General features: G+C 54.7%; 2 protein-coding genes across 2 annotated transcripts; both read right to left on the reverse strand.

Annotated features, from left to right (window-relative positions):
* Window positions 1-1,576: 1,576 nt before the first annotated feature.
* On the reverse strand, window positions 1,577-3,366 carry LOC119090868 (uncharacterized). Its single transcript, XM_037213605.1, has 4 exons — window positions 3,266-3,366; window positions 2,811-2,990; window positions 2,275-2,335; window positions 1,577-1,730 (listed from the first exon to the last, which is right to left on the reverse strand). The coding sequence occupies exons 1-4, from the start codon at window positions 3,360-3,362 to the stop codon at window positions 1,577-1,579; spliced, it is 492 nt and encodes a 163-aa protein (XP_037069500.1). The 5' UTR covers window positions 3,363-3,366.
* A 1,593-nt stretch (window positions 3,367-4,959) lies between these two features.
* Window positions 4,960-15,100, reverse strand: LOC119090867 (alpha-1-inhibitor 3; the record flags this gene model as incomplete). Its single annotated transcript, XM_037213604.1, has 16 exons — window positions 15,020-15,100; window positions 13,742-13,865; window positions 12,776-13,004; window positions 12,355-12,557; window positions 11,961-12,043; window positions 11,565-11,701; window positions 11,126-11,276; window positions 10,441-10,679; window positions 9,936-10,055; window positions 8,449-8,593; window positions 7,925-8,097; window positions 7,211-7,429; window positions 5,975-5,990; window positions 5,866-5,940; window positions 5,438-5,563; window positions 4,960-5,036 (listed from the first exon to the last, which is right to left on the reverse strand). Coding segments are annotated over exons 1-16 (2,184 nt in total), but the record flags the coding sequence as incomplete, so codon positions are not given.
* Window positions 15,101-15,888: the final 788 nt, after the last annotated feature.

Below are 15,888 nucleotides of genomic sequence, written 5' to 3' on the forward strand. Positions count from 1 at the left end.
GTTCGCTAAAGCCACCTCGACAGAGTTCAAGGTTTTAGAGAAGAGTTCGAATTTTGAATTTTGTGTACTCCATAACTATCAAAAAACACTAACTATCAAAAGACGACTATGCTGATTTCGCTGCACGTAAACTAACGATGGTTAGCCATTCGAGTCGTGTTATCATGCCTGTCTTCGTTGGTATTTATTACCTAAATCTAACTCGTTTTGCTAGTCTTCGCCAAAGTTCTAGCTCAGAATGGTAGGAATCGTGGCTCATCTGATCACTACGGGTTAATGCGTGCAGCTGGTGTGCCTATCTGGGGCGGGGGGGGGGGGGCAAGGGTCCTCCTAGCACCCATTGCGTGTCGTCCTGTCCCCCGCCCTTACTGTCGGTGGTGACGTGACACCGCCGTCCCACAACCCGCGCGGCAAACGTTCATCGTGAACATGACCCTTGTAACGCTCAGTCTGGCTGGAGCTGAGGTCAAAGATTACTCGCATCGGGCTTTTAACATCTTGTTGTTGGGGTTTCCTTAGGTGCGGTTGCTGTGGGCACCTCGGTGTTGTGACCTGACCTGCCCCAAGTTCTGTCAGGGACAACAACCAGCAGCCGAGGCTGGTGGCCTGGTGGGTGGAAGCCGTTTACCGTGCAGTCGGAGGAGATGACTGTGGTGGAGGTGCAGAGGATAGTAGCGGCCGTTCTGCTGCTGGCGGTGCCATTTACATTATTCGCTCAGCCACTGGGTCCGGTCGAGCGTCACCTGCCACCCGTCTGCCTGCAACACTTCGTGTTGCAGCGTGCACGATTGTGGTGTTGTGCCCAGGTCGTGCCCGGTTTTTTTCTCGGCTCGTGCCCAGGTCGTGTTTGGCTCGGCTGGTTCGGTGCTCGTTTCGGAAAGTGCTAATGTTCCCTGTAATGCCATTTCTGCAGTCTGGGCGGACTTTATTTTGTATGGAATATTGTGCTGTGAGTGGTAGGTACCTCTTTAGATCTCAGGTCCCCTAGCAAAGAAGATCACAAGTGACCTAGCCAGTCAGCAGTATTTTCAGCGAGATGTTGTCATAACCCGCCACAGCAAATGATAGTAAAGCATATATTATCGAATGCCGTCGAACAAATGTGAACATTACGTCAAACTCGCGCGGGACCAGCATGTGCCAGTACCCAGCGGCGGGACATTGCACCGCGACAGTGTAGCCTCCCATGAACGATGCAAAACACGCCCATCAGCACACGTGACAGTCGCGTGGCTACGGTGCCCGACGCAGCGAAAGCCTGTAGCCCCGCGGGTCATCACGGCAGCCCCGCGGTCATCACCCCCCGCGGGTCATCACCGCAGCCCCGCGGGTCATCACCGGCAGCCCCGCGTCATCACCGCAGCCCCGCGGGTCATCACCACAGCCCCGCGGGTCATCACCGCAGCCCCGCGGGTCATCACCGGCAGCCCCGCGGTCATCACCGGCAGCCCCGCGGTCATCACCGGCAGCCCCGCGTCATCACCGGCAGCCCCCGGGTCATCACACAGCCCGGCAAAGACACGCGGGTTCATTCACCCGGCAGCCCCGCGGGTCATCACCGTCAGCCTGTCGAGCTTTACTGGCAGCCCCTTTCGCGAGCCAGCTCCACCTGACGCTTGCGGAGCTGCACGGTGCCAGGAGCCGCCGCCAGCACGTGCTCGTCGGTCAGCGGCAACAGCGACTGCTCCAGCTGGTCCTCCGTCATGCCGAACCACGTACAGCGGCCCTCCCTGCACACAACAGTGGGTAGCGACGGAGGCCACGTTAACATAGAGCGACCGCCGACACCCGTAAAACGAATTGCCAGATGGGAACAGGGCCCGCACAGGGACGGAAGTAACAGCTTAGACGGGTGCGCCGTAAGACCACGCCGTCAACCACCAGGATTGTCACGCCGGCAGAGTCAAACATCTCACATGCAGCCTGCCACAAATCGGGCAACAGCACACGCGTTCGGTGAAAACAGCTCACACAGCCGGCGGACAGCACACGCGGTGAGTGAAGACAGCTCACACAGCCGGCGACAGCACACGCGGTCGGTGAAGACAGCTCACGCAGCCAGCGACAGCGGTGGCGGCCGAGTGCGCCGCACGCGGGCTTAGTAGCCACTGGTGCGAGACAGCTCACCGTGTCAAGGACGCAGTCGCAGCCGTCAGTCATGGCGATTGGCTGCTGGACCCCGAGCCGCGTGGGCTTGCCCTCCAGAGCCAGGAGGAGCGGTAAGGAGCGTGCCCTCCTCTGTCAGCGTCGCCACCAGCACCCGCCCGTACAGGCAGAGGGTAGTGGCTGAAGTCCTCCTTGCGCAGCCTGTCCAGGCACATCGGACAGACGGGCCCTGCGGCGGAGCAGGCCACGACGTGTGAGCGACGGCCGCAGCGGCGGCTCAGTGCGGTGTGAGCCAGTGCCAGAGTCGAGGACCGGGCGCCGCTCAGCGCCGAAGGTGCGGTGCTTGAGCGCGGGTGACGTCGCTGGCAGTTAGTGGCGTCGAAGTAGTGATATAGCCGCTCCCCGAGTGGCGTGCGACGGGCAAAGCTAGTGGGATGGACACGGACAGAATAACATGTCGTCGGCTGGGGATAATGCTGCGGAACCCATGCGATTCAGTAATGACTTTGTTGACTTACTGAAATCCGCGATATTCCAAACGCATGCTTAGAACGTGAGTAGATAGTTTGCACCCTGACGATGCCACACCACTTGCTCCCTAGTACCTGTCACACACTGAAGTCAGTCCAGGTGGCCGATTTTACCCTGCTATTTCACCGCTGGCTCCTCGCCACCACATTAATGACATGCTTCACGTCTCTCACCGTCGTCGTCCTGGTCGTCCTTCCTCTCCTCGTCCTCTCGGCCGTCGGCCGCCGGTGTGTCCTGCTCTGCACCTCTGAAGCCGAGGGGCGGCGCCGCCAGACGAGGGGCCACGCCCTCCGGGCCCTCCGGCAGCTGCGGTCTGTCGTCCCGTAGGAAGAAGCCGCGGAACTCGGACCCGGCTGACAATGGACCGGGTTGGCTGTGAGGCACGAGCGTCGACTGCACGTCACCGACAGGAGAGCTCGTCCGGACCGGGTTGCCGTGTACACGCGGTGACCAAGACACTGGAGCTGTCGACTGCCTTCGTCATCACCGTTTTGAGAAGTCTCGTCTAGCGGCCGCACTCATGACCGATACGCTGCGAAGCAGACAGCTCGTGCAACAGACAGTGAGAGCTTTTAGGCGAGAAACAGCGTGCGGCGGGCGGCAGCGGAAGCGGTGCCGACCAACTCACCGCTCAGATGATAGCTGCTCGCCGGCAACCTGGACTGCCACGGCTTGATCAGCTCCGGTAATAACTGCCTGTTCGGCGAACACGCCTCCAGCCACATTCCAGATCCCCAATGTGCACGCAAGCGGCGTGCGATGTTCATCTTTACCGTAGTTGGCCATCCCCGGTCTACGTGGACGACACTCGTCCACCAGATTCACGAGAACAAACAGCCAGCTTGCCCGGTATTACAGTGGTCCTCATTTTCTAGCACGCGAATCCACATAAACCGGCAGAGAAACATGCAGGGACTATCGGCGCAGGCTGATAGGACATGGCCGTATTAATAGCCGTCATGCTGAAGTAGACCCCATGCAACGAAGGCGACGGGCTGAGCAATGTAGCTTGTCACGCACAAAGATCAACGCCAGGCGCGTGCCTGTTTCAAGATAACCCAGTGAGGGCATTGGCAGAGGGGCCAGCCTGGCGCGGACCTATCACTTGCTCAGCCTCGCAGGCAAACATCGTCGTATTCAACGTGTAAAGGCCTCGAGGCAGGCGGCGGCACTGCACTCTGCCGCAGCATAGTCGACAATAAAGTGCTACTGACAGCCATTGTTGCATTTATTGTCGATGTTACAGCGAGGTAAACGTCTCCGACTATATATCAATCGACCGGGTTGTGCACAAAGTTCACTGAAAAGCGTGATTCAGCACACGGCAGAGATGCCGAGTGAAGTGACAGCTCAAAGCGCAAGCAAAGCGTAGCGGCTCAACAGCTGATAACGCGATATCCAGCAGCGTGATTGAGGTAACTTCACTCAGCTCAGTCTCATCTATATCCTTCATGGTATGATTACCAAAGAAACAAACCGGACAAAACATTTACAAACAGAACATCGTGGCGACCGGCCGGCATTGTAAGGAGTCAAAAGCTCGTGTCCATTCAAAGACGTGTGGTGCTCGGGTGGTAACCAATAGCGTCCATAACCGTTCTTAGCACCAAACCGCGATCACACTGACAGGGACGCGCGAGACGCAGCTAGAAACCCTCGATGCCATCGATGTCTCATTAATGACACAACCCATATGAAAAAAATTACAGAAGACTGCTGTCTGTGTCTTCCCCAATAATCACAAGCGTCCTCAGTCCTTGTCGTTTGGCAGACAGCGCGTCCTACTGAGCTCAGCAGGGCAGTGCGGCACAGGCAGCGTTACCTCCTTGCTGGTCGTTCTCGAACACAGGCAGTGGAACCGGGTCAATGGGCCACGGTAGAACTGTGTCGCAGTTGACGTCCAGGGCGTACGACTGAAGGGACCCAAAAGCAATTCAGTTGCGCCATACAGTATCGTCGGACGACAGAGCACACTTTCGATCAACCAACTTCGACAGCCGACCGCAGAAAGAAGAGCAGAGCCATGATTCTATGCTCGTAAATACGTCTTGCCTGTGCAATTATTCGGACCACACGCGTAGAGAAAATATATTCAGGTGATATGTGGCTAGATGAAAGGTTTTGATTTATCAGTCTGAAAACAAACTGCATAGTTCTAACGTGTTTTGCATAGTTTGCAGCCTGATGCAGATTGATGCCGTTTGCGTAAGGGTTTTTTTCTCACCGTGCTCCGGGCGAACTCCGTCTGGTAATAATCATATACGCTGGCCACCGCACTTTTTGGCATCTTCCACCTCCTGCTCCCGCTGTACGATGATTGCTGAAACAGCGCTCCTTTCCATCCAGCGAGTCGAAGTAGAAGACCACCTTGTTGTTGTTGACCTCCCAGCGCTTCAGACCTGAATGGAGCATGTTTCCGGTCGTCAGAAAACATGATAAGCCTCCGAAACGGTAGGTAACTCCTACAGCTTATCTAAAGAGCCTGGCAACTCAGATCAAACCCCATGTCATGTTGTTTCATGTGTCAATAATTGCTAGACAAAGAATGTTATTCCTAGTGTTGGCAGAACTAATTCAAATTAGACGACCTGCTCGTTAAAAACCGACTACTCAGATCTGACGACCTGCTAGTGGAAATAGACAACTCAGATCAGACAATCTGCTAGTTAAAACAGACCACTCTTATTCGACGAACTGCTGGTGAAAACCGAAAACCCAGATCTAGCGACCTGTCTGTGAAAACAGGCAATTGTGGCAACGGCAAGACATATGTCTACTATATGCACCAAATGCAACTTACCCAACTCGACGTTCTGCTTGAGGTCATTCAGACTTCCCTTGTTGGGAATGAACCCGCTGACCATGTCCAACTCGACCACAGCCATATTGGTTTCGCTATCCTCCTTCAGGTAGCTGACGCAGATGTCTTAAAGAGCACAACATTGTTCTGTTATCATGACAACCAGGCAGGCATGCTGTCATGTGTAAAGCCTGTTGAGCGAGAGATGCGTTCGAGCACTTTTTAATTGGATTAGGCACTGCAGTGTCTTCTGATGCTTTCACAGAACAGGAACCACTGCAAGCTGGTCAAGATCCTCCTCCCATGACATTCCCTCGCATCGCACTACATATTTAAGACCAAACCGAGCAGAGGCTGACGAGTGGTCTGATGACCAGGGTGAGACAGGAGACAGCTAGAGAAGTCCATAGGCGCGTCACTCGTCTCACCTATGGTATGCTTCAGACACTCCCGCTGGTTCATTTTGGGCTTGGCAGCCACGTTGATCGTCAGTGCGTCGTTTGGATTGGCTGTATACACGTTGTATTTCAGCGAAGCCTGGCGAAACAACCGGCTGTGTTACTTGTCATGCGCGTGGTGGACGTACGTCGTCATGCATTGCTGGAGCTAATTTGTATGGTGCAGCAGAAAAGGGCATGTCTCGTGGTTCGCATTCCCCGCGTGTTATCATTGAACTGAAGGTCATTTACTCAGGCTCTCGGTGAATCACATCAGCCGTCGAACAGCTGACGCGATAACGCTCTAAAGAACACGGTGTTCAGCCCTCACACAGTTTAGTGACATACATTCTCAGCAGATGCATTCGAGGCTGGCTCATGCTGTACCTCCTCACTGAAAATGGACAACTGGTGATCCGGAAGAAGGGGCATAGTTTCGCAACATTAGTTGAGGGGAGGCGCAGGCCACCCCCCCCCCCCTTTTCAACGGAAAAGCAAACTACGCCCCTGCATGGACGCCTTACAGCCTATTATCGGCACGAACGGACCGGAATGAGGACACGTCTGGCACCTAGACCGCACTGCCGGCGGTGCATTCGATGCCGGCTCTGATGAGAACTAGGGTACATCTGGCACCATCTGAACTTCCCGTGCGTGTGACCCGCTTTAGTGCACATCATTTATCATAAAGTTCCTACTGCGGGTATGCCAGCAACTGCAAGTATGCTAGCACAAGCCAGCAGCAACAGATTGCTCTCCTTCCTCTCCCATTCTTCTCTCTCTCCCTCTCTCTCCTCTCTCTCTCTCTCTCTCTCTCTCTCTCTCTCTCTCTCTCTCTCTCTCTCTCTCTCTCTCTCTCTCTCTCTCTCTCTCTCTCTCTCTGTCTCTCTCTCTCTCTCTCTCTCTTCTCTCTCTCTCTCTCTCTCTCTCTCTCTCTCTCTCTCTCTCTCTCTCTCTCTCTCTCTCTCTCTCTCTCTCTCTCTCTCTCCCTCTCTCTCTCTCTCTCTCCCGCTCTCGCTCTCTCTCGCTCTCTCTCTCTCTCGCTCTCTTTCTCTCTCGCTGTCTCTTTCTCCCTCGCTTCTCTCATCCTTCTCGTCCCATCGTAATTCTCCCGGTGCAGCTGAACACTGACCTGACCTGGGCGTAACCAGTATCATCGGGGCCTCACTTTGGTTTGCCAGAGGTGCTCCTCCACTGACCTGCACCAGGGCGCAGCCGGCGCCACCTCGACCTTACCATAGTTTACCAAGCAGGGCTTTACTTCTGACCCTTACAAAGGCGCAGCCGGCACCACCCCGACCTTACCGTGGTTTAACACGGTTGCTCCACCACTGACCTGCACCAGGGCGCAGCCGGTGCCCTGTGCTCTGACTTGGACGTGACCTGGCAGCAGTGTGACGTCACGAGTTTGCATCAGTAGCAGACTGTCCGCCGTTACGCTGATGACGTCATTCAGCGAGCCGTCATCGGAGACGTGTACTCGCAGGTCGGCGCTGCTCGAGCGAGGCAGGTCGGCCGAGAAGGCGGCCAGTGCCTCCAGCGCCAGCACCGTATCCTGCCACGACCGCCCGCCAGGTGAGCAGCGCACAGGACATTGGAGAACCCATTCGATGAGAGTGAGCCGGACACAGGGGTACGACAGAACCCTCCAAGGGTAGTGAGTACAGCACATGGGTATGACAGTCCCCTCCCTGGGAGTGAGCAGTACACACAGGTAAGGCAGAACCCTCCGAGGGGTGAACAAGCCATACAGATACAATAGACTTATCCGTGGGGAGTGAACAAACCACACAGGTACGACAGGCCCCTCCAAGGGTAGTGAGCAGAACACATCGGTATGACACTCCCCTCCCTGGGAGTGAGCAGGACACACAGGTACGGCAGACCCCTCCGTCGGGAGTGAACAGGACAAACAGGTACAACAGGCCCTTCTGAGGGGGGAAGGGGCAAATAAGCCACACATGTACGACAGACAGCAGGCAATTTGTGGCAGTGTCGCGACCAGCTAGTCCGGCAGACACATGACGTCCACCCCAGTGATTTCTATGACCTGCGTGGACACGAAGCCGCCGCGACTGTTGCGCTGCTGGGTGATCCAGCGCACGGCACCCAGCGCATCGCTGAAGTGTTCGCTGCTGTCGTCACCGGCTTTCTCCAGCAGCTTCATCGTCAGGATGTTATAGGCACCCATTTCTACGCTGAGCGCCCGATTCTCGTCAGACCCTGGTGACATACGCCACGATAAGGTTTTGAAAGTACGCTGGTTAACCGCTGTTCAGGATAGACCAGCAATTGAGGAAGGTGCGTTCAGTACTGTACATTCAGTAAAATGCGGCCAAATGGGGTCATATTTCATATTTGCTCACTGCAGAGTTTCGTCAAAACGCACGAAAGAGTACAGAACACACACAACTGTGCACACTCAGCCTTCACCAACGCATTCTGCAAGTATATTGGGACAATTGTGAAAGCACAGCAGCTATTACAAGCTGATTAACTAGCCTTCGGACGTCCACAGCACCGCTCCATCCAGCGAGTGTTACTGTTGTGCTGGTGCGGCGGGATGACTCTCACCTTCGTTGCGCCAGTGCACCAGGCCCTCCTCCCTGGTGGCGCGGCTCTTGAGCTCTGTCAGACCCAACCGCGCCTCGTCCAGGTGGCCGGCCACGGCGCGCGCGTGCGTCAGCAGCGTCAGCGTGTACAGGTCGGAGCTGATGTCCTGGGAAAGGCACATGGCGACGGATGAGCGGCGACCAACATGACATTCCTCGGACGGTGAGCGGTGGCTGACATGGCATTCCACGGAGGGTGAGCGACGGCCAATACGGTCCCGGCAGTAGCTAACCCACGGACGGTGAGCGGCCGCCAACACGGTCTCGGAGGGTAGTTATCCCACGGACAGTGGCGGTGTCCAACACGGTCCCGGCGGTAGCTAACCCACGGACGGTGAGCGGCGGCTAGCACGGTCCTGGTGGTAGCTAACCCACGGACGGTGAGAGGTGTCCAACACGGTCTTGGCGGTTAGCTACCCCTACAGCGCTAAGTCGCTCACGTTGTTGTGCATACAAAGCAACAGGTTGTAATAAGAACTAGTGGAATGTGTCCATGCACAGGGTGGTAGACATAAAATGTGAGCTGTTTAAAACCGATGTTGTGGTGCTTAATCGGACGCCTCACTACATAGTGCGGTATGGTATAGTGCATGTGTCCATCGGGAACACAACCACAACCAGACACCGCCAGAGAACGGCGTGAGGAGGCAGGCTGTCCTTCCCCACTGTAAGCAAAGCATGTTTTACTAAGCACCATAGAGGACTCCTTTATTTATTTTATGGTGAGCACTCTGCGAGCTCCGACCCTATCCAACCACCTCTCCCTATTGAAGAATTTCTTGCTGTGCCCTGACTGTAACGGTGTAAGTTACTTCAGTTATGGATCTGTTTATCGCTTTCTGCACATAACATCCGTTTCTGAAACATTTTTGTCTGGTATTCCGTTGTATGGTGAGGAAAAAGGGAGCGAGTATTATTGTTACAGCAGGTGAAAGCCATTATTACTCTGGCCACAAGAAAATTTGCTGATTAATTTCATGCAACAGTCGTTCTCGGCTGTTCTTAGGCTCGTCCCGCGGACCCTACGGGCTTGTTGCGGGGTACCAAGCCAAAGGCTAGGTCATGAGGATGTAAGGTAAACCAAATGTGGAATATTACGTTTGTATGTACGAACTGAGTGACTGAGCACGGTACCTAGTGGCAATACCTCAAAAAGGTTTTGGAACCATGTAGGCCAAAGCCACTAAAATAAGATGAGGCATCAAAAGCAAGGCTCTAGCATGTATCGCACAGTGAAGAAATGCCGACCTACACAAATAACCAACGCAGTTGCCGCGCTCTTCAAACTCATTAGCTCAAAACTCAACTGCCGATCTATCTAGAGCCAATCACGGCGCCCAACTCTTTTCCAGATACTGCCTACAGAAATCTGCCTATCTGGCTGCCTGCCAGGTACTTTTGCAGACACAACCTCCAGCGATCGCACGTGTCTCTGAGCCGTTGGCTGACCTGTGTCAGGCAGCGGAAGGCGCCGTGGACGGTGTTCTCGCCCAGCTCGACCCCCGACTGCAGCAGCGCGATGGCGATGTAGGCTGTCAGCGCCTGCTGGCCGCCGGACCCAACGCCACCCTGAAACACGTCAGCCTTGCTCGTCTCCGCAGGCATCGGCTGGGTCCACACAGGGAACAACGGCTATCACGTGAGGATCGGGGCAAACGGCACTGGACTTCGCCGTTGGCGGACGGGTCAGAGGACAACCGGCCAAGGGTGACAGCATGCAAACACGGCTGCACAAGTATGAGTGGTTAGTACGCAACACGGGAAGGCACACATGGATCCCTCCGCCGATGAACCGATGTAGTGCGCCCCACCTTCCCCCCAGATCCAGCGGTAAGTACATGTGCTTTTCAATGCGCTCAGTTGTAGGTACTTGGTTAAAGGTAGTTTGAAGGCGAACATATGACAGCGTGCCATGGGGGCAAGGGAGTCAATACAGACAGATACTAGATATTACCTTCATTTCTTTGTGGAGGACCGTCCCCACAGATGGGAAGCAGCCGCTACCCAATTGATGGGATTCGATCCATCGCACGCTTCCTTCCAGGTCAGCCTCGTCGATGAAAATAAACTTCTTCGCGTCACCGAACGACTTGATGACAAAGCCGGTCAGCCACATGGAGCCTGAGTCGTCCGACTTGCCAAATGCCGAGTAGGATTTGTCCTCGTGACGGTAGCCCAGCTCGCGCTGGTAGCCTGGGGCGAGACACGGGTCACGAAGGTCACGGTAACGAGCGCGCTGGAAGTCTCACGCGCTGGATGTCTCACCAGTTTTGGGCTCAGCTGTCCATGAAGGTCTCCTAGAAGGGGCTTTATCTTAAGGAAATAGGTGTGCATTTAATAATCTTACTGCTCTGGTGGTGCGAACTACCATGAGCAGTTTAAATCAGAAGACTTGTTCGGTTGCTTGGTGCAAAATACCAAGAAACGATAGCTTGGTTCTGACACATGCCTGATCATTTGGGTTCACAATTTGGTATGTGAATCTCATACTAGTTAGGACTTCAGTAATAAACGTTACATAGAACGGGATAAAACAACTTCAGGGCACGACGCTGACTATGATGTGTCAACTTTTACTAATTTGTACCGGACATCTGTGTGCTAGTGCAATATTATTCCCAACCTGATCAACCAAGTACCTGATTTCATAAATCTGGCAAGTTTATCCTTGATTTGCTCAGTCAGTTGACCAACTGCAGTCAAATACTTCATGACGTGAATGTTGGGAGCGAAGAGCACCATGTTCTGTTCGCCGCAACCGGTTGGCTGCCGTACCAGCGACTCCAGGTTCTGAGAAGTACAGAAAGCTTGAACATATCGGCTTTGGCTTAAAACGGCACAGTTAACGCATCCATGATAATGAATGGAATCACATTAATGACGTAAACGAAAGTAGCTAAAGTAAAAGTGGGACCGTAGCCATACTTTACACAGCTGGGAGGATAAGGATGTGCCAACAGAGAAGGCCATGACCTCTACAACAGGTTACTCGATAACTACTTCAGCCTCACGCGGATATATTACGTCGAACACATCCAGCGAACATCTATCATCGAGTATAGTGCGCAAGTGACGTACGTCAATGCTGGGTCCCAGCAGGTCTCCGACGACGGCGATCTGAGCCCGCTCGGAGTCGGGCACCAGGTCGGCCGGCAGAAGCAGCGGCCAGTCAACCTCCCGTCTGTTCGGTCCGCTCGACAGGTTGGCACCCTCCGCTGCCGGCGTACGGGTCGGGTCAGGGAAGCGGTACCCAAACAGGGCGAGCCCTACTGCGGCACAGGACACGCCCGTAGCCATGCGGCGGGACGATGAAAGCCGCGTCGCGATCAAGGAAACAACGCCAACACACGGCTGAGCCTACGTGCGTTCCAACACTGCCAGCAACGCCGCGCCCTCCAGACCGTCACTAGCCTGCAGCTACACCGTCACCGGCATGAGTCGTTCCGTTAACATCCGCTTTGGCAGCGCACTCACGGCTGATGCACATGAAGAAGGAGTGGATGACTTCACGCTCGAAGCCCTCCGGCTCCACCAGAATCGGCCTGGTCACGGCGTCCCTGCGCAGATGGTAGTCGCGTTGACTGCATGCATCCACGGCAAAATGGGATGTCGGTTGAGAGTAGTGACGCCTTCAGATTTCATTGAATCAAAAAATGAAGGCATTTTGATTTTTTCAGCAAATATCTGTATGTCATTAGAGGACGTGCATGCAATAGGAAACACTACCGGTTCATTTGCAACTTTTAACACCCCACGCAAGCTAGGGTGTCTGGGCTCATTTCTCGGTTACGCACACCTGCCGTGTTTAAAGCTGACTCACACGGCGTGCGCCACACTCCGTACTCCCGCAACGCGTAACGCCACGCACCTGAAGTAGGGCACCACCCCTGAGCCACACTCGGCGGGGAAGTCGGAGTACACTTCAGCTACCACGGTGATGTTAACGTCGCCGAGCTGGCCGGGCCGCAGCCGGTACGGCACGACCTCGGCCACGCCGGTCGACACGCACGAGGTCACCACCGGCGCCGAGAGCGTCTCGAACTCGTCCGACGCCACCAGTGTCAGCTTGACCTGCGGCCACAGGCGCCGGTGCATGTTTAGCGTCCACAGGGCCGGTGGGATATCGCGTGGAGCCAGTAGTGTCCGAGCGGACAGCTAGTACAGCTAGCGTTGGATTCAGTCTTATCCAGCATGTGGCGTGTGGTGACGCCGAGCACCGACAGAGATAACACGAGCGAGCAAGATTGCACGAGCGGAACAGAGCGCTCAGGAGAGCAGCGAGGACCCACCGGCAGCGCCTCTTCGTTGTAGTTGAGCACCGAGACCTTGAGCACGAGCGTCTCGCCGCGTTTCACCGAGTACGGCAGCGTGTAGCTGACGAAGAACGGCTGGAAGCTGGTGAGGGAGGCTGACGGCGCCACGCCAAGGCCGGCCGTCTCCGAGCTGCACACGGCTCCGCCTACCCACTCGGTGATGGTGTCCGGTACTTTCTGTGTCAGCGTCACCGAGCCGTCGTCCCTGCCCGGTGCGGAGGTGGCCGGCTGTGACACTAGCCAGGCGTCCGAGGAACGGCACATAATCGTAGCTTGATGGTGTAACTGTCCTAGTTCCTGCATGTGGCATGGTGAGTTTTAATGCGAACATGACTAACGGCACAGAATCGTGACTTGATGGTGTAGCTGTCCTAGTTCCTGCATGCGGCATGGTGAGCTTTAATGCTGAAAAGGCAAGGAATTGTGACTTGATGGTGTAACTCTGTCCTAGTTCCTGCATGTGGCATGGTGAGTTATAATGCCGAAAACGACCGACGCTTAAGGTATAAGAATGTGTTGTGTAAAGGGGAGTATCAAGAAATTGGTGCTCTGTATGATGATAGTGCTCAAAATATGCGACTTATTACCTGTCATGTGTGATCTGACCATGCTCATGACGTATGCTAGTTAATGCATATTTCTGGTTACATTTTGAAAATAAAAACGCATCATGCCCCCCTCCTTAAAACAAAATTATGATTTTGTTTTGGTTGCATTATCGTGTAAGCTGTTGAGGCTTTCAACTAATCGGTTAATGTGCATCCAACATACTACTGGCTGGTTACATGTACATGTGAGCATACTCAAACGACATGAAACGATAGGTAATCAGGACAGCTTTGAACAAACCCGTGAACAGCTTCAGAGTACGAGGATCAACGGTTCAATTCCACATTCAACGCAGCCTCGTCACAGTCAGTGCGCCCATGTTCGTCCACTGACCCGACCGTGTGGAGATCGAACAGCCACGTCTCGGGGAAGTAGGTGCGAACCACGTCAGGCACCTCGGACGGAGGCGGCTCCGGGGCCGATCCGGGAGGCGAATCGAGCACCGGCGTCGGGCCTCCTGGTAACCGGAGGAACGTTAGCACGTCACCTCAGCGCTTCTAATACATTATTCTTTTCTTCCTAGATGTTAGCTTAAAAATGCATTGCTTTGTTTTCCGGACTGAACTTAGCGACAGTTAAGTGAGTTCGCAATACATTAGATAGCTAGACGAGTCGCCAGGGAGTCATTGATCATGACCGTCATCATCATCGATGGTTAACGGCGGCTTGACGCCCCCCGTCGGCTCAAGGCAAGGCACCGTTTGGTGACAGAAAGGCAGCGGCGACGCCAAAACACTACAACTTGTAACTTTGTACCAAGCAAGATAAATGGGCAGCGATTAAGCGCTCCATCACAACAAAGACGAAACATACGGTGACTTGCATGCACCAGGTAAGCAAGAATCGATGCATGCCTTTAGCTCTGTCCGCGTGGCAACTCAACTCGTTCTCGGCGTGCTGTGAGAATGTTTGCCCAAGCATGCAGCAGGCGGATCAGCTATGAGTCAAGATTTCATTTTGGTGGAGGAGTGCATGAACATTATTGAGACGCACGATGAAAATAAATGCGGCGCGGATATGGCAGTTTAGGACATGCATGACGTAATCATTGACGAGAATGTTGGACCGTGTGTGACCAAGGACTGAAAGTGATGTATATATTTTAGGACGTACTCCACTTTCTACACTAGCTGATGCAAAATTAATGCAGCTTGCTCAATCACATTCAGCCGCAAAATCCATCTTTCCATGGCTTTCAATGCTCGTGCGCAATGATTAACTGGAGGCGAAACACTGCTGGCAGCCGGGGCCGGTGTCATGGCTGAGCCAGCGACCGTCTGTACAGATGCAGTGGAAGCGATCTGTACAGATGCAGTGACCTTCATCGCATTGCACGACGCAGGCCTCGCGAGCAGCGGATGTGCGGCAGACGCGGTGCAAAGCGGGTCGGCGCTTCCGCGGGCCGACGCCGGCCGGCACCGACCGCGGCCCGGCCCCAGCCCGGCCCCGAGGGTGAGCTCACGAGCGAGGCAGCGTTCAAGAGCTGGGCCGGGACCAAGCCGGCGCCGGCCCAGTCGGGTCACCGCGGTCGGCGCCGCCGTTTGCTGGTAGGGCAAGCGGCCGGGCCGGTGAAGTGGGCCCGCGGACGCAGAGGACGGGCCGTCTATCTACCGGGCGCAGCCAGCTGAAACCGTGGCTCGCTGGCGCTGGCCTCAAGATCGAACGCCGCTGTGCGCATCAGTGGACAGGAGATGTCGTTCGCAGCTCCACAGCGGGTACGAGGAGCGGCGGCTGAAGCACGGCCGCGTCTCCACCAAGACGTCGGACAATGTCAGCCAGCCGCCGTCCTGAAACCGTCCGACGTCGACAAGCCGCAGATCAGGAGACGTTCATCGCCGCTCGGCTTCTCTCTTGAAAGCTGCCGATGCCAACCGCATACTGCGCTCTGAAGTCGGCCAGCGTCATCTGTCCCATCCCGCCTTTAGGTGGTCACCGTCGAAAGACTTGCGGTTAGCACCGTCACGCGTTGACATGGGGGCGCCGACATCGACCCTCAGAACCATGCTGACCACTGAATACCAGTCAACTGGAGATTACAACGGCTGCCATCCTGTTAGACCCCAGACATTGCGAGTGTTGGTAGACAGGATGAAAAAAACTTTTAATTTACTGTATATGATCGGTGACAAAAACTGCCATTTTTGCAAACCAATTGATGACAAAATTGCGAATATGAAAACGAATTGCAGCAGACAAGACCATACTACAGCACACTACCCCAGCTCGACGAGACTAAAAGCTTACTAATGGTCTGTACTTGCTAACGGCCTGCAGTGTGAGTGCATGTCGAAATGACGTTTCGCTGTATGAGCAAGTTTAGCCATAAAATGCAGCTTTGGAAAGATAAGTATGTGTGATGCAAAATGCGGCTTTGAGGTAAGAGCCCGATCATCTCTCACGTAGGCCTCTCGCATAGCCCGTTGCACCTCAGGACTTGGCACACTGATCGGTAGACAGGGATCAATAGAATCCATTTGGTT

Source organism: Pollicipes pollicipes, unplaced genomic scaffold, assembly GCF_011947565.3.
Source record: "Pollicipes pollicipes isolate AB1234 unplaced genomic scaffold, Ppol_2.1 Scaffold_3134;HRSCAF=3671_pilon_pilon_pilon, whole genome shotgun sequence".
Classification (NCBI taxonomy): domain Eukaryota; kingdom Metazoa; phylum Arthropoda; class Thecostraca; order Pollicipedomorpha; family Pollicipedidae; genus Pollicipes; species Pollicipes pollicipes.

Bases quoted from the DNA above. Each gene is read 5' to 3' on its own strand.
- LOC119090868 (XM_037213605.1), bottom strand. From the start codon at position 3,362: ATGTGGCTGGAGGCGTGTTCGCCGAACAGGCAGTTATTACCGGAGCTG. The intron at 2,991-3,265 runs GTGAGTTGGTCG...GTCCATTGTCAG, and splicing joins GAGCAGCTATCATCTGAGCG to CCGGGTCCGAGTTCCGCGGC. The intron at 1,731-2,274 runs GCCTGTACGGGC...TGTTGTGTGCAG, and splicing joins GACTTCAGCCACTACCCTCT to GGAGGGCCGCTGTACGTGGT.